Source organism: Brienomyrus brachyistius, chromosome 20 (assembly GCF_023856365.1).
Source record: "Brienomyrus brachyistius isolate T26 chromosome 20, BBRACH_0.4, whole genome shotgun sequence".
Taxonomy (NCBI): domain Eukaryota; kingdom Metazoa; phylum Chordata; class Actinopteri; order Osteoglossiformes; family Mormyridae; genus Brienomyrus; species Brienomyrus brachyistius.
In genome coordinates, this window is record NC_064552.1 from 3,479,219 (window position 1) to 3,505,195 (window position 25,977).

Below are 25,977 nucleotides of genomic sequence, written 5' to 3' on the forward strand. Positions count from 1 at the left end.
CACATGCGATCATCCACGCCGATTCTTCATTGCCACATCTGCCAGATAAAAGCACATCAAGACTACAGAGTCATAACCCCTGGACGTCTCTCTACACTCTCGCCCCTGGGGTGGGGATGTCATGTGTCATGTTTTTCTATATTTTAAGGGGGGGGGGGGTCAGTTGGGTGTGGTGGTGTCCTTATCAGGCCCCTGACAGATCGCCTTGTGGTTTCCTGTTGCGGTTGCGAGAATGACAGGGGGGCGGAGCCCCCTGCACTCACCATAAGCACCTGACTGAGCTAGAGTGAGTGCAGAACCAGTGTCCCAGTGAGTCGTGATCAGGGGTACAAGGCCGCAGCTTCTCCAGGTCACGTTACCATGACCGACCAGTTTCTCACTACAGGTAGGGAACCTTCTCTCTCTTTCCGTCTCTCCGGTGTGGCTGAAGTCGCTGTTCCCGCTCCAGTGAAGCCCCGATATTACTGAGGGGCCTCAGCAGATGGGCGTCGCAGCGAGGTGGCGAAGTCTCTAAAAACCTCCGGCCCAAAATGCAGAATGATCCAGCTGTGCATGACCCATCTGTCCCGGCAGGGCAGAGAACGCAGAGGGCCACCCACCGCCATGTCAGCCGGCGTGTTACACGCCAACGGCAACAGAAATGCGACCGAAAGATGTTTGTTTGTTTACTGGTGAGGTCGTTGATTGGCTGGTTGTGTGGTGGCCCCCGATACACAGCTGACGCGCGCCTTGTTAAGACCGAGATAAGGCGGGATGCGTAACGGCAACTGTCTGCGCATATTTCACAAAATTTTTGTGCCTGTTAGCGTGGCATGTGCTACATTTCTGCCAGCCTGCTTTTCGTCGCAGGAACCTTTGAAGCATGCTCTGAAAGGTCACCAGCACTGCCCTGCAGCGGGCGGGACATCAGGCAGGATGTGAGCATCAAGCTGCAGGGATGATGAAACATCCAAGCCAGAATGACCTGCTTTAAAAAGTGATAGTTTGTCGCCAATTCCAGAGTTAGGTGTAAACTCAGTTTATTTTGGTTTCTCTGGATATATGTTGCTGTTGTCTGGTTTATAAAGTGCAGATATATATTTTGGCCTTTGTTGCTAGGTGGTGGGTCATGTGTGATCATTTTATACAAGTATCACTGTACAACAGGAATTTTCCAAATCCCATAAAAAACAAAACAGGCTTCGCAAACACATTATATTCATGTGTTTGAGGTTGTATAAAGTCTATAATCATACTAAGTTTTACAGGGTCATACAGGTGTGTATTTTTATGTTGAGTTTCCTGCACAGATAATTCACCCTTAATACCACGTTCTGTGGCGCTGGGGTTGTGTGTTTGGCTACCCTTCAACATTCAGTACTATTGTGTTGAGGTGGGGTTTCTACCCAACATTCTGTGTTGTGCACAGTTGTGTCGAGGTTGGTTATATAACTAACACTTGGTGTTGTGTGCTGATGGTGTTCAGACTGCATATGTAGTTTATCATCACTGCTGTGTACTGTTGTGTTGAGGTTATATAGCTTGACCACCCTTAATGTTGCGCTCAGGGGCTACTTCTGTGGAAACAATCACACACCCATCCCCCCATCCCCCATCCTGTTCTCCAGTGTTTCATAATCCTGACATTTAACTGTAAGCAAAGAGGTTCACTTCTTACAGTGTGAAGGAAAGCCGGATGGTGAAAGCTAATTAGCAGCAAAATAGCAGTAGAGTTTTTTTTTTTTTTTTTTAAATAGTGTTACCACGTGGGAACCATTTTCCCTGTTGTGACGACGTGGAGGCGTACGTGACATCTGAAAATGTAAGTGAGCGCGGGTGGGCGACACGATCGGCTCTGACATCTCGCCCTCCGAGCGAAATCCATCCCGATGTCTCCCTAATGAGCCACGCAATTAGTCTTTTGTGTCTCCTGAGGCTCCTTGAAAGCGACGGATCTTCAAAGTGAGCTGGGATGTGAAGCGACCAGGCAGCCTGGGTGTTCCCCAGGCGCAGGAGGGTTTTGCCAGTGGCGCACGGACGCAGCTCGACCGATGGGTCGCTGCCGGTTTCGGCATCAGAGGTTATGCCACACGTTGTGCACCCACGTGACAGACTGCGCCTACGGCTTCAAAGGGGAGTGACGCCATCACTCCCGACGTGAGAGAAGTGATAAACTTTCCACTTTTCACTTTCCACATACGAAGCGCCCGCGCCGCATGCAAAGGGTCGGGGACCCGCTTCCTCTAGCCGCCTTTTTGTCGTCGCCGTTGGCAGAGCTTCCCGCTGCCAGCCGGACGAACATCTGGTACGTCGGCACCATGTGTGAAAATGCCTTTGGAACAAATACTGCAAGGAGGCCGTTAATCTGATGAGGATGTAAGGGCGATGAGGGCTCGCCCTTTACAGGTGGAGAACTCTTCCAGCGCAGCTGTTGTTGGCGGAAGCAAGAAAGCGAGGCAGCCAAGCCCCGTGCCCTGGGGGGGCGGGGGGGGGGACTTTCGTCCTCTATGTCCCTTCATCTGCAAAACAAAAACTTTCATCGCTGCATGCGCCACCCCCACACTTTTGATTTTTTTAAATAGAACAGACGGACCAAACAAAGGAGAAAAAAGCATGCAAGAGGTCAAACAGGGATAGCATGAGCAGCAAGCAGCATGATTGTTAAGAGGATAGACATCTAACCTAAAAGTCATGGGTTCGAGTCCTAAGTGAGGAGAACCCTGCTGTTGGACCCACAAGAGTATTTCGCGCCTAGATTACTTCAGTGATCCTTATCTTTATAAAAATTTGTCAAAAACACAAACATTTACACATGAGAAGTTTTCATACTTAATTTGGGTGCTTACTGTTGCGTTATGAGCTCTCCAGGCGTTTCCTGTTTGTGGCCGGTGCAAAGATAACATGAGGACGACCACAGAACACCTGCAGGTGCTGATGAGAGAGCTAGATCCTCAAGTACCACGCTGAGTGGGATTATCACCAGGCATCGGTCACTGACGAGCTCAGTCCTCTCCTCATTGGTTACTTCATTGGCTCCCTTATGCTTAACCCAGACTGCAATCGGCAGCACATGACAAATTCCACCCGCAGTGGGTTGTGAAGCTTCATTTCTCTCATCAGATCATCCCACCAGCTTCTTTCTGTTACCACTGCTGTGACATGGCAGCGACTCACGTAGTTGTGATTAAAGAGCCGTCCGCCTGCCAAAAAGCAGGAATAAAGGCAGGGCGCTACCACGCGCATTTTATGGAAAGCTTCCTCAGCTGAAGGTAGGCAGATCTAAAACTTCAGGAATAGTCTTTTCGGCTGTGGTTCTGACACTTCTGATGGCAAATGGCTGTGAGTTTGACTTCTGCTGTCTGTCATCTCAGGCTTTTGTTCTTCATCCAAAGCCATTCATTTAATATAACAAAAAAGCAGACAAAAAGAGCAGCACAGGACAGCTTCGCGCTCAAGGTATTTCTGCAGAATATTTTTTATAGCGGTACAACCTTCTTATAGGTCTTGGAGCTCTTCAAGGCATCAAATAGTCACATTATTTAGCATTGTGTTTTTAACGCCAGTCTGAGGGGCCCCAAGTCATTTGCTCAACCAACCAATCAGAAGGGCTCTCACTAACGATCCTCCAATTACAAAGCACGGACTTCAAAATGAGACTTAAAGGCACATTAGTCAAAATATTTTAGTTCTCAACTAGTCCCGAACCTCTTAGACTGAATTATAAGTAGACTTTCCAGTTGTTTGATCCCATAAAAATGGTACTGAGAGTTAAACTGGCTGAATTAGTGCAGTAACTTGTTCACCCAAAAGCTTTACTGCTGGTGTAGATTGGAAACCTTCAAAGACTGTGGTCTACCAGCACCGACACCATCCGAACTTCATTTGTGAACCGCAAAGAACTTTACTAATTAGTATTCGACTTACTACTACCATTACTCACAATAATAATCATCATCATAACTGTTATTATTATTATTCTGACAGGTTATAATAAATCACCATAAGCCACATACCTATTCAAAGGCTATAAAATATTAAGCTAGTGCTTAAGCAATGCTTCTTGTTTAAATACAGGAATTTACTATTTTGGTTTTAGAAATGTTCTTCTCTTGACAGTTCTTGTCATGACAATCACACCGCCGAACATATAAAGAGTTTAATGTCGAGAGGTTTAATTAAGGTGAGGATTACACTGGTACTCAGAATATATTGAACATGCTCGCCCACTATTTCCATTGTTAAACCAATTTTTAAATATTTATCATGGCTCAATAAGGGTAAAAATCCAAGGCAGTAAATTCAATGTGGCGTTATTCAATACTGATAGTATCCTATATTGGCAAACTGGTATGGCTGATTTCTGTTCCAGTTGATTCAGCTGAGTGATTGTGATTAACATGGCTGAATGTGAGCGCTTGTGAACGCTGAATGCCTATAAGAATTTGAAACCTGTTTGACAGATATCATTTGGACAGCTCAAGCCCTTGACTTCCGTTGTTGTGGACACAGGCATTCAGGGGATTATCCGTCATGCACAGTTAAATGGGTGACATTAATCACTGCTCAGGTTGCACTATTGACTGTTGCCATGGACACATGGGACAGTGGACGCAGGATACAGCTAATCTTTTGTACAGTATTTTTCTGCAACAATTGCTTACCTACGTCTCGAAATTAAGTTGTTATTCCCAAAAGACTAACAGACATCACATTTTTATTTTACCACTGGTCTTTTGAAATTACAGGTTTTTTTTTACAGCTGTGTACTTTTGGCCACGCAATATCCACAAACCGATTAAAACCGTCCGAATTCAGATATTGCGCCATCCACATTTACTGCACAAGTTCAGCGGCTGGCAGCTGAAAGATAGCAGTGAGCTTTAACTGCGCCCGCAGCGAAGGGGTTCGCCCGTTTGAAGGAACAGCGGCACTCCTCTGGGAAACGGGCGTGGGACCCGGGGGAGGAGACAGACTGCCACTCTTACCGTAATACTTGTTGTAGACCACACCAAGATTTTTTATGAGTATTTTGAAATGAGGGGACGTTTTTAAAACGTTACATAATTCATTGTCGAGTTGAATGTACATATTTGGGCCGCTTAGTCATTCATAATAAACAATTTACAAATTAGTTAGCTAAATTGTAGGCAAAACTAATGTGTGTGATTGGTATAGTAATGGAACATTTCGACAAACAGCGGGGCCGTTTGTTGACATCTTGAGAACTCATGAGCTGTAGATTCGCCGTTAACAGCTCGTCCCGAATTATTAACTGGACATATTCGACATATCTTATCTAAAACCAACTTTTTAATAATCCCGTGAAGAATGTATAATTGAAACAGCGGGTAAAATCTCGCCATTATTTTTTTTATCCGTGGGAAAGTTGGTTTGATGCTGTGACTACAAGGGCCATGCTGAAAGTCCATTTGGTTTGTTTTGATTTCATGTGCAATAAATCTGGTATGGCACCGTATTTATTAAATCTCGCAGCTTTAATGTCACCGGTCGGTCTAAACGCATGGTGGACATACCTTGTGGAGCGGCTACTCTGGCTCGTGCGGCGCGAGGCAGCGTGAGCACACCGCCGATGGGGGGGCCACGGGGGGGTTCGCGACGCCGCGCCGCAGTCGCTCGCGTTAGGAAGCGGCCGCTGCAGCGGGGGGAGGGTGAGAGAAGGGCGGCTGGCGGCGCTGCCGGGCTCCCGGGCCTCACTCTCTGAGAGGAGTCCGAGAGGCTTAGCGCCGTTTTCCAGAGCGGAGGGGGACCGGTGGGGGGGACGCATCGACGGAGAAAGAGGAGGGCCCACAGCTATTGTTCATGTCTGTCCACGAACAAAGGGCTCTTCGGGGAGCGTACCCTCGTCTACTATAGGCTTTCGGCACCCGACAAGGCCGCGTATGAAAGAAAAATATTACGGAGCGCTAAACGCCCGCTTTATTTTTAAGCGCCAATGCTACTTGAATCTTTTAAAATCCTTATTTTTTAATTTAAAGAAGGGGATTTAAGGCACTCCAGACGCCGCACTGAGCGCACACGCCGGGCAGCAGCGATTTGCGGGATCCGTAAGCGCCGGTTCTGTCAGCACTTCTTCCCCAGGTACAGTTACGCCTGCAGGGCCGAATCCGCCGCCGCCGGTTCGGGTTGTGCTTGCCGCCCGCGCTTATCTTCTGGCCGTAAGCCGAGCGGTCCTAGCCGTCTGGCCGAACCGCTATTGGGGTCTGTGCTGGGGCCTGGTCAGCCAGCCGGCCGACCGGTGGCGGCTGGCTCCCGGAGCGGAGGTCTGTCAGCCGGGGATGGCGGTGATTATCATGTGGGTGACGGAGCCTGGTCGCTGAACGCTGCGGTGTTTAAAGTCAGGAGCGCCGCATAGCTACTAATGCCGTCCCGCATGTGGCTCTTTTATTAAGTAGAATCACAAATTACATTCCTCTTTGCTAATATGTACGCAGTTCTTACTTATAAATGTGTGCAGAGATATGTGGAGATAAACGCTGAGGTCTCTCCTTCGGACCTGGGGCTAGGCTGCTGGATTTAACTTCATCCTGATTATCTCCGGGGCTGTAGTGAGGAAGCGCCGGGGACACCCCCGCAGAGCTCGGCTGGTAGGGTCACCCCCGCGCTGCCAGTAAGTTGGGCTATTAACAAGTTAGTGTCTAGTTTATGTTCCGCGGCCGCGTCGTGCGTAAGAGGATATAGTCTTGGTAAGAAGATGTTTAAAAATGGAATTAGTATGAGAGTAAAATCAGTTTGTTTATATACACACACACTCGCACAGATGTATATGTATATAGTAAATGTATGCATTCAGATACACGTCGCCTCAAACAATAGTGTCTTCGTTTCTTTCACAGATAGCTGCGTATATTTTTCCATATTCATTAAATGTCAAATATTACTGACGTTTTGTAAATGGCATCTTGGGTCATCAATGTGGGTCGGTGATTTCTGCATTAGTTTCTGTTGTCCTTAATAATGACGAACCCCTTCGTTGCTTTCGCGTTGGTTAATTAAAAATGCAATGGTTAATTGAACGAACAACTGAAATGTAAAGTAAATGTGCTGTGGAAGGAAGTGCCCAGTCAGTGTTTGAGTGTGCGCGCGTTGCCCTGCTTGTTACAGACTAAAGTGCATTAATGAACACCCCCCCCCCCCCCAAAAAAAGCAATAATAATAATTTGGACACAACAGGTTACCGACTGTTTGCCCTGTATTTTTAAAATGCCACTTAAAGTGATGTGTTGGAGGCAGCTGTAAAAGCATTTTGAAATACCAGAGATTTAGTAGAGTAGATTGGTGTGTTTATTTTCTTTAAACTGTAGCCAGTAATTTAGTAGCTGTAAGGGTACGTTTGTTAGGTGGGGGGCAGCTGGGTGCTTTAAGGGGAGTGTGTTCCTCACCCATCTGATCATGTCCTCTGAGTGATGTTACAATCTTGCATTTTGATGAGTTGTGTGCAGGTTTTTGGCTGTGTATGAGATGTCCACACCCTGTGCACAGTATAGCTGTGATTCCACTGATGATGTCAGTGTGTCACGTATCTGTGAATCGGTTGACTTAAAAAGACACAAACTGTCTACAGTGCTCCCTCTGAGAATGACTGATCCCCCCCCCCCCCCCCCCCCCCCAGGTGACTCCCTCGAATAATTCTTGCACACTCATAAATGTGGCAGGCTTATGCTGTTTGCCACACGATATGAGCAGTGGAGCAAGCAGCCTGACAAATGCTGAACCCCGAGAAACAGGAAACTGCCCCATCAGTGCAGTCAGTGAACTAGCGAGCCAGAAATTACAGCAGGAAGCGGAGGTTGTCGCCTGATTAAATTTAATCTTGGCAGTGGTTGGTACTGTTGTTAACAGAATATATGCTTAATGCTCAGGACAGAAATGCTCCGGACAGTAAAATCTCCGTTTGTTTGGAGAGCCATACGGACTGCTGCCGATGAGGCTGTATTTAGCTACAGACCAAATTTCTTGCATCAGCCTTTTCTGAACAGTGAATTTTTAATGGCAGAAGTCTTCACCATGAATGTTTAATGAGCTCCGTCTCCCAATGGGCAAACCTCATTTCCTGTGTGTCTGTTTGTAAACTCCACTCTTTGTTAATGAGCCAACAGGTGCTCCCGGATTCATCCGGTACAACATTTACCTACTCAGCAGACCTGTTCCAGGCGACCATTTTGCCATTGTGCAGGTGGATGTTTTAATGAAAATATGCAAGGAACACGTTCAGGGGTACATCGGTGCGTCTCATTGGACTTAAATCTGTTGATGTATTCGCTATGTGCTGCCCTAAATGGGTGATTTCTGGGGGAAATATCAGATGATCTGCTTTCCAGCTAAGGATGCTGAAACTGCTGAAGTGACAGCTCATCACAGAGTTGTTTCTCAAACAGTTGGAGCTCAGTGTTTACCTCTCCTGAGTGAACTAATGGTCTGTGTCTACCTCACGTTGGGAGGCTGTTCCTGTTTAGTGTATTCAGAGCTAGAGACACCAGCTCCTTTATTAATGCATTTGACTCAGGAAGCTCCTGTCAGTGTGCGAATGGATGTTTTAGCTCTCGTGAAAATGGAGAAGGGTTGTAATGAACCCTTTGGTAAGTCCCGCAGATAAACCCGCCAGAACCACACTTGTCAGCAACGGCCCATATAGCCATGTTGCAGGATTGTGGCACACCATTGTAGGATCAAGATGAATGTGCAGCTTTCATTTTGCATGAGCAGCTGAGGGGCTGAAGATCGTTATGCTCAATACACTGAAGGTGATCATACAACCAGCACCCGAACTTCTAACAATATCACGTGTAGAGCAGAGAAAAACAAACCCAATTGACGTTTTCCAAGAAGCACTACTTGATAAGTCTGTAATGTTTTGATGCTTCCCCCCATCTTAAATCATAAAGACACTTTAGCATTTCTGTGCCATAGTCGCAGAAACTTGAAGTCTTTGTTTTGCAGAAATCTAAATTCTTTAGTGTTTGTGACACCATTGTGGACTTTAAGTTCATAGCCTTGAGTCTTGTGCTGGGTTTGGTTCTCTCACTCATAATTCCCGTTGTTTGATTTAATCATGTACTTGACCAGCTGAACTGGTGACTGAGTTACCAAGTTCTGGTTAAGCCGCATTCCATGTCTGTGTCATTCACATGTAGCTGGGAGGCTACAGGTCCGCGTTTGTGGCCAAGCCCCAGGTCATGCCTTAGCTGAAATTCTGTTGTAAAAAAAGCATATCGGGCATTTGAAAGGTGCATATGCATCGCAAAACTGAGCTGTGAAAGTTGCTTTGGGTACCAGCAGCTCCAGTCCGGCGAGATATTCCTGCTGCGTTCACTCCCCTCCTTTTTTTTCCCCTGACAAACTAACGACGATGTTGTGAGGATCGTTCCGAGTTGCGGCGGTTGCAGACTCGCGATCGATCGGCAGTTAGTGGGCAGTTTGAAATGGGCGATCGATTCCGTATGCAGTGATGTTCGCATGTACGCTGGCGGCCCGGTTTGAAAACCTCTCGTGTGTTGATGTTTTGCAGTTCGTTGTCTTTGCAGCGGTGATATTGTGAGTCGTCGTGGATGAGTGTCTGGTAAGGGGATCGTATGCATGCATAAAGTGGTTAGTATAATTGTAGCTCTTCCATCTGACACAGGCTAATGTCCAGCATCAAACCCCAAGCCATTAGATGTGCTCTTGTGGGCAGCTCACATTCTCTCTCTGGTTTTCGCTGAAGATGACTGTTGGTTTTCTGTCTTTGTTGTGACAGCTTCTGCTTGGTGTTTTTCCTCGAGGCCTCCAGCTAAAGGGAAAACAAATACATAATGAGTTGGGTGGGGTGGGGAGGGGGGGGGGGCACGGCTGTGTTGCCGTGGAGATGGGGCTGGCTGTCTTATTTTTCCCATGTGGGAGCTTCACCAAAGCACTGTCCAGGTTTCCTGCATCCTGATCTGCTACTCGGCACAGCAGGGTTTCACTGTAGGTGGGGCTGTGTCTGCAGTGCCCAAACTCTACGCTACTTTTAATAGGACTAGATTTGGAGAGTAGATAAAGTGTAATGTATTATAAGATATTGCAATTATTACAATTATGTATTTAAGAAAATGTATTAGGAAGTTTTGAATTCTACTGATGATCCAGAATGATGATCCCTATCTAGAAACGTTACAGCTGCATGATTTTCCTGCGGGATAGAAAAAAGTATGGATTTAAGCTCCTCTGATGTGGTTTGGAGCTAAATGAGCAGGCAGGGTGCATAATTACTGATAGAAATGGCAATGCTGACATATCAGAGTAAATAGGTGGCGACGTTCTTGCTGGGATTTGTGATTAAACTGACAATTTGCAGCCCTGATTTGTACAGTCGGAGATGAGACGCGGAAATCTTCGCTTCATATTACGCCTGGAAATGGTGTAAATATTAGTTTAGATTCAGTCTAGGTACAAGGAATAACGGATGTTTTTTGTTTTTTTTTGTCATCGGTACTTGCTCTCGCAGGTAACTGTAATGCAGCAGTAGAAATTCACTGTACACTGGCTAGCTGCTAGCTGAATTGTGTCACACATAGTCTTGGACGTGGGGAACCGCTGACATCCGGCTTATTAATGTCATTCACTGAATTGCGGATAATCTTTGATACTCTGAATGCCGTATGTTTTCTCATAAAGCAGGTTGATGTTTTTCTTTGTAATATGAAATATCTGACTGTAATCTGTTCCCACTTGGAAAATTTGTCAATGGAGAATGAAACGTATCCTTCAGGATTAAGAATTATCATCTGCTGTAAACGTGGAGGTTGAGTATAGGCAGAGCATCAGTCCAAAGTCAGGTCAGAGAAATTTCTCTTGCCTCTGGGCCATTATTATTGCAAATGGCTGTATTGATTGTGCCGTTGGACCAAATTGTTTTGGGCTTCACTGACACAGTCAGCATTGTTCTGTAACCGGGCCTGGAGTGCTTGGCCATCTAGAGAGATGTTCATAAGTGAACTAACTTGTAACATGTGTTGTGCCCTTAATGGGCCAGCCTGCAATACAGATGTCACCCATTTCATAATAATAGTCACGCTTATTATGTCAGTCTGGCATCGTTAATCTAAGTAATGTTATTGAGTTAAACCTTGAGTGTTAGGAAAGGTCCATAATGACTTCGGCTTGCATGACCCAGTTTGCTTAATTGGTATAACGGTCCGTACCGTCCGCAATCGAGTAGCTAATTTATCTGTGTTTGTCATGCTACTTGTGGCAGTCACCTTATGAATCACACGGCACAGAGCCTGTTTGCTCCTGTGTCGACATCAATCAATCGCGCTCTTTGAAATGCGCTGATCGTCGTAATTAGATGGAGCCATTCACGCTGTCGGGGGTTCGCGACCCTGGCTTGACTTGATGCCTTTTCATGAGCGATCTGCTTAATTGGGTGCCGGGTGCCGCCTTCACCCGCAAATTCCCAGTGGCGGCCTCACCAGTCATATGGAAGGGAAGCCACCGGGTCATTAAATTGGCTCGGACCCCTGTGAGGAGCGGTGGGCCGGAATAAGACTGGGGGAGGCCTCTGCCCCCTTGTGCTAGGTGCTGATGACCCCCACCCCCAGCCAGCCGAAATGGTTGACAGCTAAATGCGACACGCGCTGTCTGGTGATGCGGTGGGGGTTGGGCCCATGTTTGTGTGTCTGAGAGACGAGCGAATCGCTGGCTTGTTTTTATGGCCGCCTCCATGCTTATGATCTGGGGGGGGGGGGGAGCGTTAGACATAACGAAGACACAGAATGTCCTGTGGGCCCGAAACGGCTGCAGGCACAAGGAATACCCTTCGTTTTGTCTGCCTTTTGAATGCCTGCCTGGCTTTGCCTTGAATAGCGGCTATAAAATGCTTTTAAATAGATATAGCTGCATTTTATATAGCTACCAAATGATTTTTTTGCTGAGCGATGTAAATGAAGGCTGCATATGCTGCTGCCCTCGTATGCTGTCTGTAACATCCACCTTTTATATACACAGCCTTGGGCCGTTGCTTACATTGGGCACTGGTTAATGGTTGTAGTCAGTAACGCACTGCTTAAAGCAGAAGTGTACACTCGGATTTGCTCTGGCAGTGACGCGGCCCTGGGTGGGTCCGACTAGCAGGCTCGTTCCGGTTTGCTCTCTGAATGAACGTCACTGTTAAAGGCCGGTGTCTGCGTGCTCCTGCCTGACCTCACTTCCCCCCCCCTCCTCTGTCCCTGCAGGCTGTTCCTCTAAGTCTTTCAAGCTGTACTCCCCAAAGGAGCCCCCCAACGGTAGCACCTTCCCCCCCTTCCACCAGGCACCATGCTGGACAGAGACGTGGGGTAAGTGGCTGTCTGCTAACTGCTGGCACGGGTGGGGGGGGCTGGGGGGTAGTTAACTGGCTTCACTGGGATGCTTCATGGAGATTTTAAACCTGAGCCATCGCTTTAGGGAGAGCAGGCACTGGGTGAGGCTCTGTCTACAGTGACGCATGGGAGGCGGAGTCCTTTATGTGGGCCTGTGTCTGCACTGCACATATTTGTCCCTTGTGTCTTTCACACTCAAACGGAGGTTGTGTTAAAGAGCTTGCATTATATTTCAATTTCAGTTGATTTGTATAGTGCATTTTCTTGACATTACATTGTCTCCAAGAGCCCGATGAGTTCCCTGCTCACTTGTCCCCAGAGAGCAAGCCAGAGGCGACAGTGGCAAGGAAAAACTCCCTAGTAGAAAGAAACCAAACCCAAAGGGGGAGCCCATCCTCCAGGGGCCGGTAGAGGAAGTCCAAAATAACAAAGTCCCGATTTATAAAGCCGAACAGAGAATAGTCCAGATATGAATGCAGAGGGACCTGCAGTGTTATATATACAGTATGTAAATGCTACTGCAAGGTTTTAACTGGCATTGTTAGGCATGTAGTTTCCCTCAGATTAAAATAACATGCAGACCATGACCTTCGGCGCTGAAAAAGGTGCTTTGACCCCCTCCCAGTGTCCATCCATTGTACTTTAGACATAAAGATTCTCTGTCTAGTTAAAAATTCATGTCCTGCCTCAGAAAGTTTGTGTGCCTGTGTAAGTGTGCAAATACCGGGATCTTGGCAAGTTGGCCCTCATACGAGATGTTTGTTCTGCAAGGAGATGGAGGATGGATCTTCTGTCACTATTGATTAATTTTTTTTCGTGGCATAAGCCACCAGTAGCAGGAAGTCCAGGAAGACGGAGTCGTATAGCAGTGGCAGGTATGAGCGGAGAAGTAGCCTCACCTGCAGATGGCGCGTATGAACATAGTGACCCACAGGATATAAATCCAGTGCGTGCCCCCCCCCCTGCATAATCACTACGCTCGATTCAGCTTGCACACAAGGAGAGAACCTGTGGGCTGGCCCCCACCCCATCCGCCATAATTCAGCGGGGGCCCAGCTGAGTCAGCACCATCGGTTAAGCCGTTGCTTTGCTGTCGAGATAAAACAGGAGGGGGGTGGTGTATCCTGGGCTCTTAAGGATGATTGATTGAGCCGTTGGCGGGACCTGGAAGTGCTGTGCAGTAGCCTTCCTCGCTGTACCCGAGCGATAAGGCACTGGGACGCTGGCCCGGGGACGCGCGAGATGGCAGAGCCCATTAGGACGTCGTAGGCGTGAACCGCGCTTGTAAGATTCTCCCAGGGGAGGCCCTAGCGCGTAGCCCCTCCAGTGGTGCTAACTCTCTGCTTTTCTTCTTGCAGTCCAACACCTATGTACCCTCCTACGTACCTGGAGCCTGGAATAGGGTAAGACCGTAGCCTCTGACTTTTTACAGTTTTTTTTTTTCCCCAATGTTGTTAGAATATTACTGTAAGGTGACATTATCAGTGCCACATAAAGTGTAAGACAGGGAAACTGCAAGACCAAATCCGCTTGCGCCGCCTGTCTCCCAGGGGCTGTGCCTGGTCTCTCTTAGAGCTGGTCTGTAAAGTTCTGTCCCTAAAACTGCCGGGATAATTTTATGGTGTGATAAGACTTTGAACCTGAAAATTGTTTCAGGTTAAGTTTTTATCTCATTCTGAAAGTCAGTAGCTATCATGAATCTCCCCAGACTCCTGTTTCATACCTGCTATTACCACCTCCTCCATCACTCACCTCAACTGACTGGTTGGCTTGCTTTTGGTAGTCAGTTGTTTATGCAGTGTTACCTGTTAGCCAGTCGGCCAGGCCGTGTCGCCCACCACCTGGTCGGCCGGGCCGTGTCGCCCGCTGAAGCTAACCTTGCTGGACTAAGACTCCTAAGCCCTCCCTCTGCTCTTGGCAGGAGACACACGCCGTACGGGAACCAAACCGACTACAGGATATTCGAGCTCAACAAACGGCTACAGAACTGGACAGAGGCGAGTGTCCCGCCCTCATGATCATTTATGCTTATGCTAATACTGACCGCAATTCTGAGAGTTTCTCAGTCGGAAACAGTTGACGGATCTTGTAATGAGAAACACAAATGGTATCTTGGTCATCCTGTCTTCTGGAGGCCCCCCCAGGAATTACCCGTAGGTTCACCTCTGCCCTTCTCCCCCTCCCAGGAGTGTGATAACCTATGGTGGGATGCCTTTACCACTGAATTCTTTGAGGATGACGCCATGCTGACCATCACCTTTTGTCTGGAGGATGGCCCCAAGAGATACAGTAAGTCGACACCGTATTTACTTTCAGCTCCTTTCCGTCAACTAGACGACTGTTTCGTTTAGTTTCGTTTGCATGACGTTGGCTACTCGTTTGTCCATTGCCCCCGCACAGCGATCGGCCGGACCCTGATTCCGCGGGTACTTCCGCAGCATCTTCGAGGGGGGTTGCCACCGAGCTCTATTACGTCCTGAAGCACCCCAAGAGTCCTTCCACAACAACTTCGTGTCCCTGGACTGTGACCAGTGCACCATGGTCACGCAGAATGGCAAACCCATGTTCACGCAGGTACCGTTGCCCCAATGCCAGCGTCAGGTTCTGCAGTGCTGGTGGTACAGATGGGCTGGATTGGACAAGGGGTGGGAGACTTGGCCGCAGTTTAGTCATTTAGGGTTTATTTTAAAACGGGTGCAGGCAGCGCTGATCCCGGAGTGCCGGTATCCAGCAGATTTTCTGTCCCTTCCGATGAGCTTCTATCTGCCTGAGATCAGTTGTGGTTCATCCGAGACCCAGTAAGATGGAAAACCCGCAGGATACCAGCACTCCAGTATCACGGCTGCCTGTCCCTGGTTTAAAATATTACATTTTATTTATCTAGCAGACACTGTTATGCAAGGTGACTTGCAATTGAGAAAGTAGGGTCAGACGGTCCTTGGGTCAATTGCGGGTTAAGGGTCAGGGAGCGGTGAAATCGCTGCACCGGCCACGGCATTTGAACTGGTGACCTTGCGATCACAGGCACAGCATGCTAACCCGCTGCGTCACACTTTGCCTCCAGAGAACAGATTTCTCCTTTTGAATTAAAATTTTTTCACAGTTTTTAAATAGTTTGTTTAGTTACGATCTGGTTACCGTTCCTGCAGCAGGAGTTCGCTATATGCCCTGCAGCGAATTCATGCGATTCCCACTCCCTGAAAGAACATCCTTCTGAACAACACATTGTGTCATCTATTGTTCAAGTACCGTCATGCAGCGAGCATCGCGTGAATTCTGGCACGCCCTGTGTTCCCAAGCACCTGGAGCCGATCGGCCCTGGGCCTCCGTCACCAAAGAATTCGGGCCCGTTTTGTGACAAAGCGGCGTCGGAGGCTGTAGTGTCGCTGAGTGCGTCTAAGCCGGCGGGTCTTATCTGTCATGCCGTCATGTGACTCGGCGGTGTTCGCTCAGGTGTGCGTGGAGGGGCCGCCTGTATCTGGAGTTCATGTTCGACGACATGATGAGGATCAAGACGTGGCATTTCAGCATCCGCCAGCACCGCGAGCTCATCCCGCGCAGCATTCTGGCCATGCACGTGAGTGGGACTCTCCACCCTTCAACTGCAGGAGTATGTGCAAGTCAGGTTTCCCTGTCTTGGGAGTGATGTTCTTGTTCACCCACACGCCTCACCATGCGAATGAAGTTGCTGCTTTGTTTTCGCTGCCCCATCGACAGGCCCAAGATCCACAGATGCTGGACCAGCTGTCAAAGAACATGACGAGGTGTGGCCTCTCCAACTCCACACTGAACTACCTCCGAGTGAGCCTTCCTCGCTGGCCCTCTTCCTGCGCCGCAGGCTTCAGAGCGGACTGCTCCTCTACAAATGACTTGAATGACCAGTATTGCAGGCAGATTCGGTGTTTAATGACACATTTGTAGAGTTCTGTCAGTCATCCTGATTAATTTAAAAGCAGGTCAACTGAGACAGATTTTTTACACACTTACACAACTTTAGTCTTCTTGTACTGCTTGAAATGTCTGGTTATGCGGGAAAATTATGGGTTGAGGATTAACCGAGTTGTAACCCTGGCCCCTAGCTGTGTGTGATCCTGGAGCCCATGCAGGAGCTCATGTCCAGGCACAAGACTTACAGCCTCAGCCCCCGGGACTGCCTGAAGACCTGCCTCTTCCAGAAGTGGCAGCGGATGGTGGCCCCCCCAGGTGAGCGCCAGTATCAAACCCACTTACCCAAAACCAGAAGAACAACCTAGAAAAGTAGCCCAAGGAACCATGGCCTGTTTAGTTGGTAATCCATAACACAACATGGACACTGGCTTGCTCGTCCCTCACCAACCCCCCTCCCGCCCCCCCATAGCGGAGCCAGCAAGGCAGCCGCCTAATAAGCGGCGGAAAAGGAAGATGTCCGGCGGAAGCACCATGAGCACGGGGGGCGGCAGCAACAGCAACAGCAACACCAAGAAGAAGAACCCAGCTGGCAGCTTTGCGCTCTCCAGCCAGGTACCTGTAAGCATCTGGTCTCCTGTTCCTATTGGGGGCGGGGCTTGTGTGGGAGAGGGGCGGGGCTTGTGTGGGTGAGGGGCGGGACGAATTGAAACCATATACGTTGTTTTAAATATGTGATGTTACATGGGCTTTATTCTTTATCCAGAATGAGCATTTTGCGACATTTCTCAGCAGAAAGCACTTCTGTGTTCGAGAGAGAGTGGGCTATATCTGTTTCCTCGTGGATTTTAATAAAGTAGAAAAACAATACGTCTCCCCCCCACCTAGAAAACACAAGCCAGCGGCTCCCCTGATGCACTGTCCTCCATCTTCGGGGCCTTTTTAGGATTAACTGTCCGTCGATTTGTGTCACGCGCCAGGTGTGCGCCGGCTCTGTTGGGCCGACCTACATCCCGAGCCCAGAGAAGTGCAGTCTGATGAGAACTGCAGGCTCCGTCTGGGGAGCGTTCAGCAGCCGGGCTGCTGTGTACCTGTGTTTACTGAACACCGCGTAACTCTGTGAAGATAGATAAAGGTGCTTGTGTTTTAAGTGGAGGGCAAGAAATAATAATTCAAAGAGAGGCTGTTTGAAAAAGGCATTAATAATGGATGTGTTGGAACAGTCAGGGTGTAGCAAATGGCGTTTCCCAGATTTACAAGTGTTCTCTTTGACACACTGACACATCCATTGGCCCGTAAGGTTTCACCTCCCTTTCCCCTTCATTTCGGGGATAATGTTTGCTCCTCTTGGGCCCCACCCAGGACGTGATGGTGGTGGGAGAGCCCACCTTGATGGGGGGGGAGTTCGGTGACGAGGACGAGCGGCTGATCACCCGGCTGGAGAACACGCAGTTCGACGCAGCCAACGGCATCGACGACGAGGACAGTTTCAACAACTCCCCAGCGCTGGGCTCCAACAGCCCCTGGAACAACAAGGCACCCTCTAGCCAGGAGAGCAAGAACGACAACCCCACGTCTCAGGCTTCCCAGTGAGCTGGGGCGGGGGGGGGGGGTGGGGAGGTGGAGGGTGGGGGTCGGAGGTGGAGGGTGGGGGTGGTGAAGGGAGGGTGGGATCACTGGTCTACCTGCAGATCAGCGCTCATGAAATGGGGCTTGGCCACAGCCTTTATGAGGGTCGGGGGGGGGGGGGGTACACGAGGACTGAAGGATCAAGCCTGGTTCATTTTTAGTTTACTTATGTCCCACCCCTTAAAAACAATCTAAAGAAATTGCCATTAATTCTTTGGAACGCCGCGCTTTTAAAACGATAGGATGGTTTTTCTATGACATTGGTCTGTGCCCCGAGCTTTTAAACGCCAGTGGGCGCCCCCATCAGGCCGACGATTGCACCCTCCTCGCTTCCTCCTTAACACGTGCCCTGCGGCGTTTATCTGGACCCAACTGAGCAGGAAGAAAGATGGGGAGGGTCCTCATTACCTGTTTTGTGTGACCTGGACCGATCATAAATGTGCCCCTTTGTCAGAGCTGTAGGGACACGGTTGGAGTTTTGTTCCTAGGGATGCTCCGGAGCCGGGGGAGTGTAGAGCATGCTGGGTAGGAGGTCACCATGGCAACGCTGCCTCCTCGAAGTCACCGTAATTTCTCTTAGAGATGGAAACCTCGACGTGCACCCTACGAAGCGTCCTATCACCATTTGCTTTCTCCTCAAAACATTATCATCGTTTTTGTATTTCGCAAACTGTTCATTATCCAGAAAGGCCTAAATCCTAAGAGTAGAGACGGTAACGCTGCGTGTAGATTCGTATCTCCTGAGCCTAGACGGGGCCTGTGCTTGACCTCTATCACTGCGCACTGCGTTTAGACGTCTCATGACTTGTGGTGGTGCCTTGACTTTCCGGCACCGAGTGCAGTGCAGCCTGCAGTGCTGCTCCGATGTTATAGGAATGTAGGTGAGTTTTCGTTTGAGCTCATTTAATAAGAGTGAAAGGCGCTGCTGTTGACGGCGGTAAAGAGGTGAAACGATCCGGCAGCAGGAGTCGAAGGTCCAGTAGCGGTGAGCGTCGGGTCATTCCACCGGAGGCTGTGGCGTGGGGGTGTTGAGACTTGATCAGAACTGGCTGTCAGAATCTCTTGGGTAAACCACCTCCCACCCCAACCTCGTTGAGTCCAATTGCAGGGAGGTGTGGCCTCTGTGGCTTTCTTTGTCTGATCCATTTAAAAAAAAATACAACAAAAAAAGACTTTGACCACCATCTTAAAATGAAGCGTCCCCCGCCCCATATATTTGCATGGTTCCAGAAGTCCAGTACCTCAGCTTGTATTTGTAATAGTTAAAAAAAAAAAGTTAGTTCCTCCCATTTAAAGCATTTAACACAGAATTTTTAAGGATGTAATCAAGTTTTATACTCTTATCTTTCCCAAGAACTTTTCTTTTTTGGATCACCCCCCCCCCCCCCCACCCCCCCGACGTTAAAAGCTACAGACCAAGGAGCTACAGGACTTGCAGGATAACTTTTAATTCTCACCCTGAAATGTATTGATTTGTATTTTTTTTTTTTAAGGAAAGTAATTATGTGTGGGCTTTTTCTTTTTACAAATTTTTATGATTTCTGTGTATTTGTGCTTGTATATTTAAGGTAGTAGCGAAGTTCTGTATAACTGTAATTAAATGTATTCTTCTCTAGAGCTCTCCTGTAAGCCATCCTTATCTAATATTAAAAATGAAAAAAAAAATCCCCAACCAAATACTTCTTTTTGAACTTGTATTGAATTAAATTAGGGGTGCAATCACCATTCAAATGTAAGATTGTTCTTTGCCAGTCCAGGAACATTGTCATGTACGTTTTCCCCCAGCCCATTATCCTCCTTCACACACACTTGTCTCGCTGTAGAGTTAATACCATAACATGCCGAAATCCCCTTTTAGAACCTGGGATGTTAGAGATGCATCTTGACAAGCACACTAGTCAGCCTTTCGGTTAACGCGAGCTAAAACAAGATGGGATACAAAAGGTCTAAGATCTATTTTGTTTGAGAACTGATAAAAGCAAGCTTTTGAGTATTTTTGTATAAATCCTGAAATGCCAACACTGGAAGGTTTCGTGCTCCGTTTGTACAATTCTTACCTGTCCGCATCGCATTATGAATACCCAGGAGAGAAGCCCATTGGAAGCCCAGGTACGACTACTAGGTGTAGCATCTGCACCTGAGGAGGAAGCTGAATGGTGACGCGTACCCACACACTGCCCCCTAGAGCACCTCGTCTTTAGGGCAGTTTCATTATTTTTTTTTTTTTTTGTTTTTTTTTCCCTAGATTCTGCCATTGATAATTCATGTATGGTACCAATAAAGATGAATTTTCACTTTACAGTAATTGGTCTTCCATCTTCTGTCTTATTTTGGCTGTGGGTGGGTGGGTGTGTGGGTGGTGGGGGGGGGGGAGTTTCGGGGCCATATCTGCAGGGCTGGCTGCTGCCTAACTATTCTGCCACCTGCTGTACACTTGTGAACCTGCAGCCTTCCGGTACATTGCTACAGCATTTCCCAACCGGATCCGGTCCATGTTTTTGCTCCCTCCCAGCTCCCTGTCTTTGGATCTGCGAGGACCGGATTGGGAAACACTCCACCACTGAATTCCTTTGGTAAAGTGTTCAACTAATAAGGCATCATGTATTTTACAGTACATATCGGTGAATTTCAGACATGAACACCGATGATTTACAAGAACTCTCCAGCACAACAGCTCAGCGTCTGCTTTCACAATCATGCCTGTTGATGACAGTCTGTGTTCACCCAGCACTGTCACCATGGCAAACATCACAGTAGTAAACCTGGCTATAAATGAACGCATCTCCTGCAGTGCGCTTGGTTTTGGAGAAAACACAGTCTGGGGCCTACAGTGGCTTTGTTATACATCTGTTACATGTGTAATGCTTGGTAAGCACTTGAGATTGTCACATACTAACTTGCCCAACTTAAACACCTGGAAGGGAATTCAATGCACAGGAGATGGGGCCTTGAATTTGCAGACAGCCTTGTGTCACTGTTTTGAAGCTCTGGTTTTCCCAGATACGTCAAGCGAATCAGGCAATCTACTACCTGAGTAACAGAGACTCCCTTCTCTCGTCTTTACCTGTGATTGGCTGAAAAGGTACTACCCGATCAACCAATGACAGACGACCTGCACAATGATCTTCAGGGTTTGAACGCCAGTGAGAGAAGAATTGCTGTTCTGGGGCCAGCTGAGGTTATTAAAGGAAATAAAATGTGTGCAGAATTATGTTTTGCAGGGCAAAGAGCATTACTTATAAATTCTGAGCTGGTTATGTAAGCATTTGGGTCACATCCAGTGAATGTGCTTCCTGATCATGGAAGTGTCCCTTTCAGTGTCTCCGCCCCCATCCCCGCCTCTTGCACCTCATTCGCTGTCCCTGCTGAAAGAGGGGCGGTGCTGAACAGCAGCGTTTGCTTGATGTGCACATCTGTGTGCAGCGCTGTTATGTGGTAAACGGCACGATGTCATGCTGTACGACTGGAACGTGAGCCTGCGCCTTGGTGTGGCTGCGCCATCTCATGCTAGCGACATGCCTACAAATAAACAAGGTAGATTTGAGGCCTGCTGTGATTCTCTGGTGGTCTTGCTCTTATCCAGGGCCTCCTACAGAGACAGAATGAAAGAGGTGGTCATTCTCCCTGGGGGACAAGCTGACCGCAGTTAAAGGGGTCTCCCAAATGCTCCCTGCTCCTTTGAGGCATTGTGACCATCTGCAACCCCCCTGCCCAAGGCAGTTTGGAGGGGGGGGGGGGGGGGTGCAGGACCATCTGCCAAGGAGGGCCGCAAAAAAAAATACTGGCTGGGTGGGGGGTTTAAGGGCTGTCCTTAGATTGCGAGTATAAATGAATAAAATCCTCCATGTTGGAAATGTGTCTTGGGAAAACAATAAGGGGGGTGGGCTGTATAAAGGCCTCAAGCGGTCTTCCAACTCGCCTTTTGCTTTGTTCGGTTAATGCTCACCAGCGTCAGCGTTGTTGTTTTAACGGTCACTTCAGAGAAATAGTAAACGATTCAGTTTCCTCCATGCGCCTAGAGAAAGCCAATATCATCTATACGGATCATGTCCTACGTTACAATACACGTATATCCAAATAATGCATTTTGCTCAGTACAGCGTGATTTATTTAATCGATAGTTCCTTTCGCGTTGCTGTCGACTAAAGCTGCTTCAGAATCCTCATGGCCACGCTGTTGAAAGCAGTTTCTCTAATGCCGAAGGAAAAAAAACGTTGATGATACATTCCTGAACTTAAAAGACGAGCGCAAAATAATCCATCAAAACGCCACCTTTCCGGTTAAAAGGCAGCCCAGCGTCTTGCTACGAAGCAAAAACATGCAAATAGCTGAAAAGCCTTTACGCTCCCATTTTTGGTTATTGCTGCCACCTAGTGGTCAGCAAAGGTATGACCAAAAATCCAGAACCAAGCATTCACCGGTATATAGGATATGGAGCTAATTTTGCTGCGCTCCGATATTGCCATGGCTGCCAGTTTATGGTCGACACCCTTCAGAAAATGTCCCCCCTGACGATCATTATCACTTTATTTTGAACTTTCACGTAAGAGGTCCATTTCATTTCTGCGAGCTACCCAACAAACACTACGTTATATATTTTAATGTCACCCAGGGACGCAGATCTATGTGTTCTATCAAACCGATGCGTTAACAGGACGTTTGACAGACACCGGGGTCCTGAATATTATTGTATTTGCCGACCACAGCACCGAACTGGGTCCAGTTTAATAGTAAGACCTCCAAGTCCACACAGCGACTGACGAAGCCTAACCAAACAGCTGATTGAAAATACCTTCAAACTGGTATATATCTCTGATAAAGATAAAGGCGTCTACCGCTTCAATTTTGTTTTTAAGACAAAACTGGTATGAAGGATGGGAGTTTTTGGTTTAAAACTTTATATTTTTTAATCAAATTCCGATCGCTCCCCTCGAACATTGTAAGAAACTATTGAAATGAAATTTCATCGACTTTTGCCAACGATCATTCATGCACGTCATCTGCTGAGGGCTCGGCAAATGTCGCGACGGCCGCCAGCACAGTGCGACCATCTGAGTTTGTGCGATTCCCAGCTGAATGCCAAGGGGTCGCACCGTCAGCCGGCGGTACGCGAACGATCTCCGGCTCTTTCAGCAAAACAAGCTCCACAAAACGCTTATCTATTTCTTATGCACAGTTATTCGACCGTCTGCCTGCATGTCTGCCCCCGACCTTGCCTGGTGATTTGTTCTTTCTCCCAGAGATCACACTGAGCCACCCTGTCTGGGAGTATAGACAGATAATCTATGGCCAGGAGTTCTGCCCGTCATACACAATCTATTAACCAGAGGATGGTCCGATTCCTTTCCGCCTGAAATATTCATGCCAGTCTTTTGTTGTGGAATAACGGAAAAGATCTGACGCAAGCATCCAAATATCCTCCCGGTGTTGGAAAAACACTTATTTGGGATGAATCGCTCGAACTGTGTCTTCAGCCCCAGGCTTCTGCAGCTGTGCTTTAAGGGATGAGCTCAAGATTGCGAATATAAACAGCATCTGGGTATACTTTCGTGCACCACGCTGTTCAGTCCCCTGGCAACATGAGTCAGGTGCCAGAGGTAAGCCTCATTGGATGGGATTAACCTTTAAATGATACCAAAATATAATCTTTTTAATGTTGCTCAGTGAAAGTGGAATATTCCGGCACATGGACATCCTAGTCAGGTCATTGGTGTTTTACCTACTCTTAATGACCTTCCTGTGTGATATTTTTAATGAGTCGTAGATTTTCTCAACACCAGTTTAAAGCGAAACATAATATTATTTGACCTACCTTATGGACTCTTATAAAACGCACTGATTATGACTACATTTCCATAACACATATCCAGTGCAGTTTTGGTTAGCCTGGGGTCTATTCTAGGAAGCTACATGCACAAGGGAGGGTTCAGGCTGGCTGGGGGGGGGAGAGACATAGAAAGTGTCACACTCTCTAAGGGCTTTGTAGAAGCACCAACACACCTAATCCCATGTCTTTGGACTTAGGGAGAACCTGGAAGTGACCAGCACAGACACAGAGTGCAAATACGATTCCTCCTAAACACAATTCCAAAGGTGGGAATCGAACCCATAGTGCTAAAAGTTTGAGGTCACAGTGCACCAATATACAAGCAGTGGTGTGATAATACAGCGGCGGTTTACAGTGATTTTTTTTAATCGCATATCGTTTACCCTGACTGCTCATGTCCTGAAATAGCAGAAGGATCATCAGGTATCTGCTGCGCTTTCCTCTGAGATGTTCCTCTACAGCGATGTCTGTGGGCTCTGTGACACCTTAAATGTATCCACTTAGTTCTGCGTTATTATACCATTACAGAAATTATGTTTAGCAAACTTTAAAATTACACTGTTGCTGTTGAAACTGTACTAATGATGCTGTTATGGGTGTAACGGTGATGAGTAATGTAATGAGAGATTTAAAAGCGAAATGTCAGTAAGCTCAGGCAAATCAGAGCGTGAAAAAAAGCCGAATTCCCCAAAGCACCAACCACCTCCAGCATGCCGGCATAATGGTATTTTAGCTGACCCAGTTGCCTGTATGTTTTTAGGGCATATCTCAGCTCTTCTGGGAGCTGGTTCCAGCTGCAGTAGCATAATGGCCAAAAGCCATTTCACCATGTGAGCATGTTTTTTGGACTGAGGGGGGGAGGACCACTGCACCACCAAGTTTTGTTCCCCAAGGTACAAACAGCATTAATGTACCTCAGTGGTACAAAAAAATGTTCCTCGGAGTCCATTTCTGTACCTTAAAAGGTACATATACCTACAGCTAATAGTACAACTGGCAGACTCTTGAGGGTACAGCCCCAGTGACAAGCAATTGTACCCTTAAAGGTATAAATTCCTAACAGCGTATGCATGTGAACAGAGCCTGCTGCCCAGTGTCTGATTTGAAGGACAGTGAGCCTGTGACGATCAGCAATCCCAGCACAGAGTCCATGTGTCATCATCCAAAAATAGTATAACTTATCATTTTGTTTTTCTTAGTTATTGACCTTAAGTGTCTTGCTGGAGAGATATAAGCCAGGAACCGTTCTCAGGGGTATAAGAGCAGACGTGTTTCGGAGAGGAACCTCCTCTTCAGACTCCTCGCCCTCAAGTGCTGAGCTGAGCCCACGGACAGCGCTGTTTTACAGATGAAAGGAGATGCTGAGCCGAGGTATTCGGGGATCATTACAGCACGCGGACGTTACGGCAAACAGGCGAACGCATGAAGATCAAATGATCCGCACCGGACCACAAAAACGATAGCCAGACCCTTAGAAAATGGACACAGTTTGGCCCAGATGTTTAAAAATGTTTTGGAAAGTTCAGTTTTGATGAAGACAGACGTACATAGTACGTACTTCATTCATCCATTAAGGAGGGTGCGTGGCTCAGGGGTTTAGAGTCACCCCTCCGAATCCCAGGGCTTGTAGAATGACTTTGCCATTAGCTCCTTGAGCAAGACCCTTAACCCCAATCGCTCGAGGGACCGACCCTGCATTCTCAGTTGCAAGTCCCTTTGGATAAAATCATGTGCTAATGAAATGCAATAGCCTCCAATGTTTTATTTTTTTGCATATGCAAAATTAGAAACATACAGCCTGCAAGTAATGACTCGGGCAGTCATACAAGCACTGCAGACCACGGAGAGTCATTAAAAAATTTCTCCTGTAACTGTGTTTCAGCCTGTAGTTTGCCGAATCTATTAACAATAATGCCATGCAGATATTACTGCTAGCCAGCAAGACTAAATATAGCATAATTATTCATTTCACAAAATAATAGATTTTACAAAATGAATTCTAAAGTGCTTTGACTGAATTTATTTAAGAATATATTACGCTTCACCCAAATTCTTAAATGTGATTAAAGTAATATACCTTCGGTAAAACTAGTAAAACCCAGAAACATGGAAATTACATGTTTTTACTTTTTAAAACATTTTTAAAAGCAAAAACACAGGTGGTGTTAGAGACCATTTTATCCATCTTTCCCCTCGGCTCCCCTAAAAATCAGTCTCCTCTGACTCCTCCCCTTCATTTTGCGATTGAATAGTGTCAAAATTGTAGCAGGAAGCATTTTAGAATCTTTACTGTGGAGTACACTGCTTTTGGCAACAATG

The 25,977-nt window shown here is 47.4% G+C and overlaps 1 protein-coding gene and 1 long non-coding RNA gene across 2 annotated transcripts; both read left to right on the plus strand.

Annotated features, from left to right (window-relative positions):
* Positions 1 to 489: 489 nt before the first annotated feature.
* LOC125715692 (uncharacterized) lies at positions 490 to 3,243 on the plus strand. Its single transcript, XR_007384146.1, has 3 exons — positions 490 to 917; positions 1,737 to 1,801; positions 1,915 to 3,243. It is a non-coding gene; the product is annotated as an uncharacterized LOC125715692 (long non-coding RNA).
* A 2,408-nt stretch (positions 3,244 to 5,651) lies between these two features.
* On the plus strand, positions 5,652 to 17,808 carry LOC125715691 (LIM domain-binding protein 1-like). Its single transcript, XM_048987525.1, is given in 15 exon segments — positions 5,652 to 6,078; positions 12,192 to 12,293; positions 13,676 to 13,720; positions 14,239 to 14,314; positions 14,504 to 14,606; positions 14,718 to 14,743; positions 14,745 to 14,771; positions 14,773 to 14,803; positions 14,806 to 14,891; positions 15,771 to 15,782; positions 15,784 to 15,894; positions 16,035 to 16,118; positions 16,397 to 16,520; positions 16,675 to 16,817; positions 17,565 to 17,808. Coding segments are annotated over 14 exon segments (1,119 nt in total). The 5' UTR covers positions 5,652 to 6,078; positions 12,192 to 12,273; the 3' UTR covers positions 17,796 to 17,808.
* The last annotated feature ends 8,169 nt before the right edge of the window (positions 17,809 to 25,977 follow it).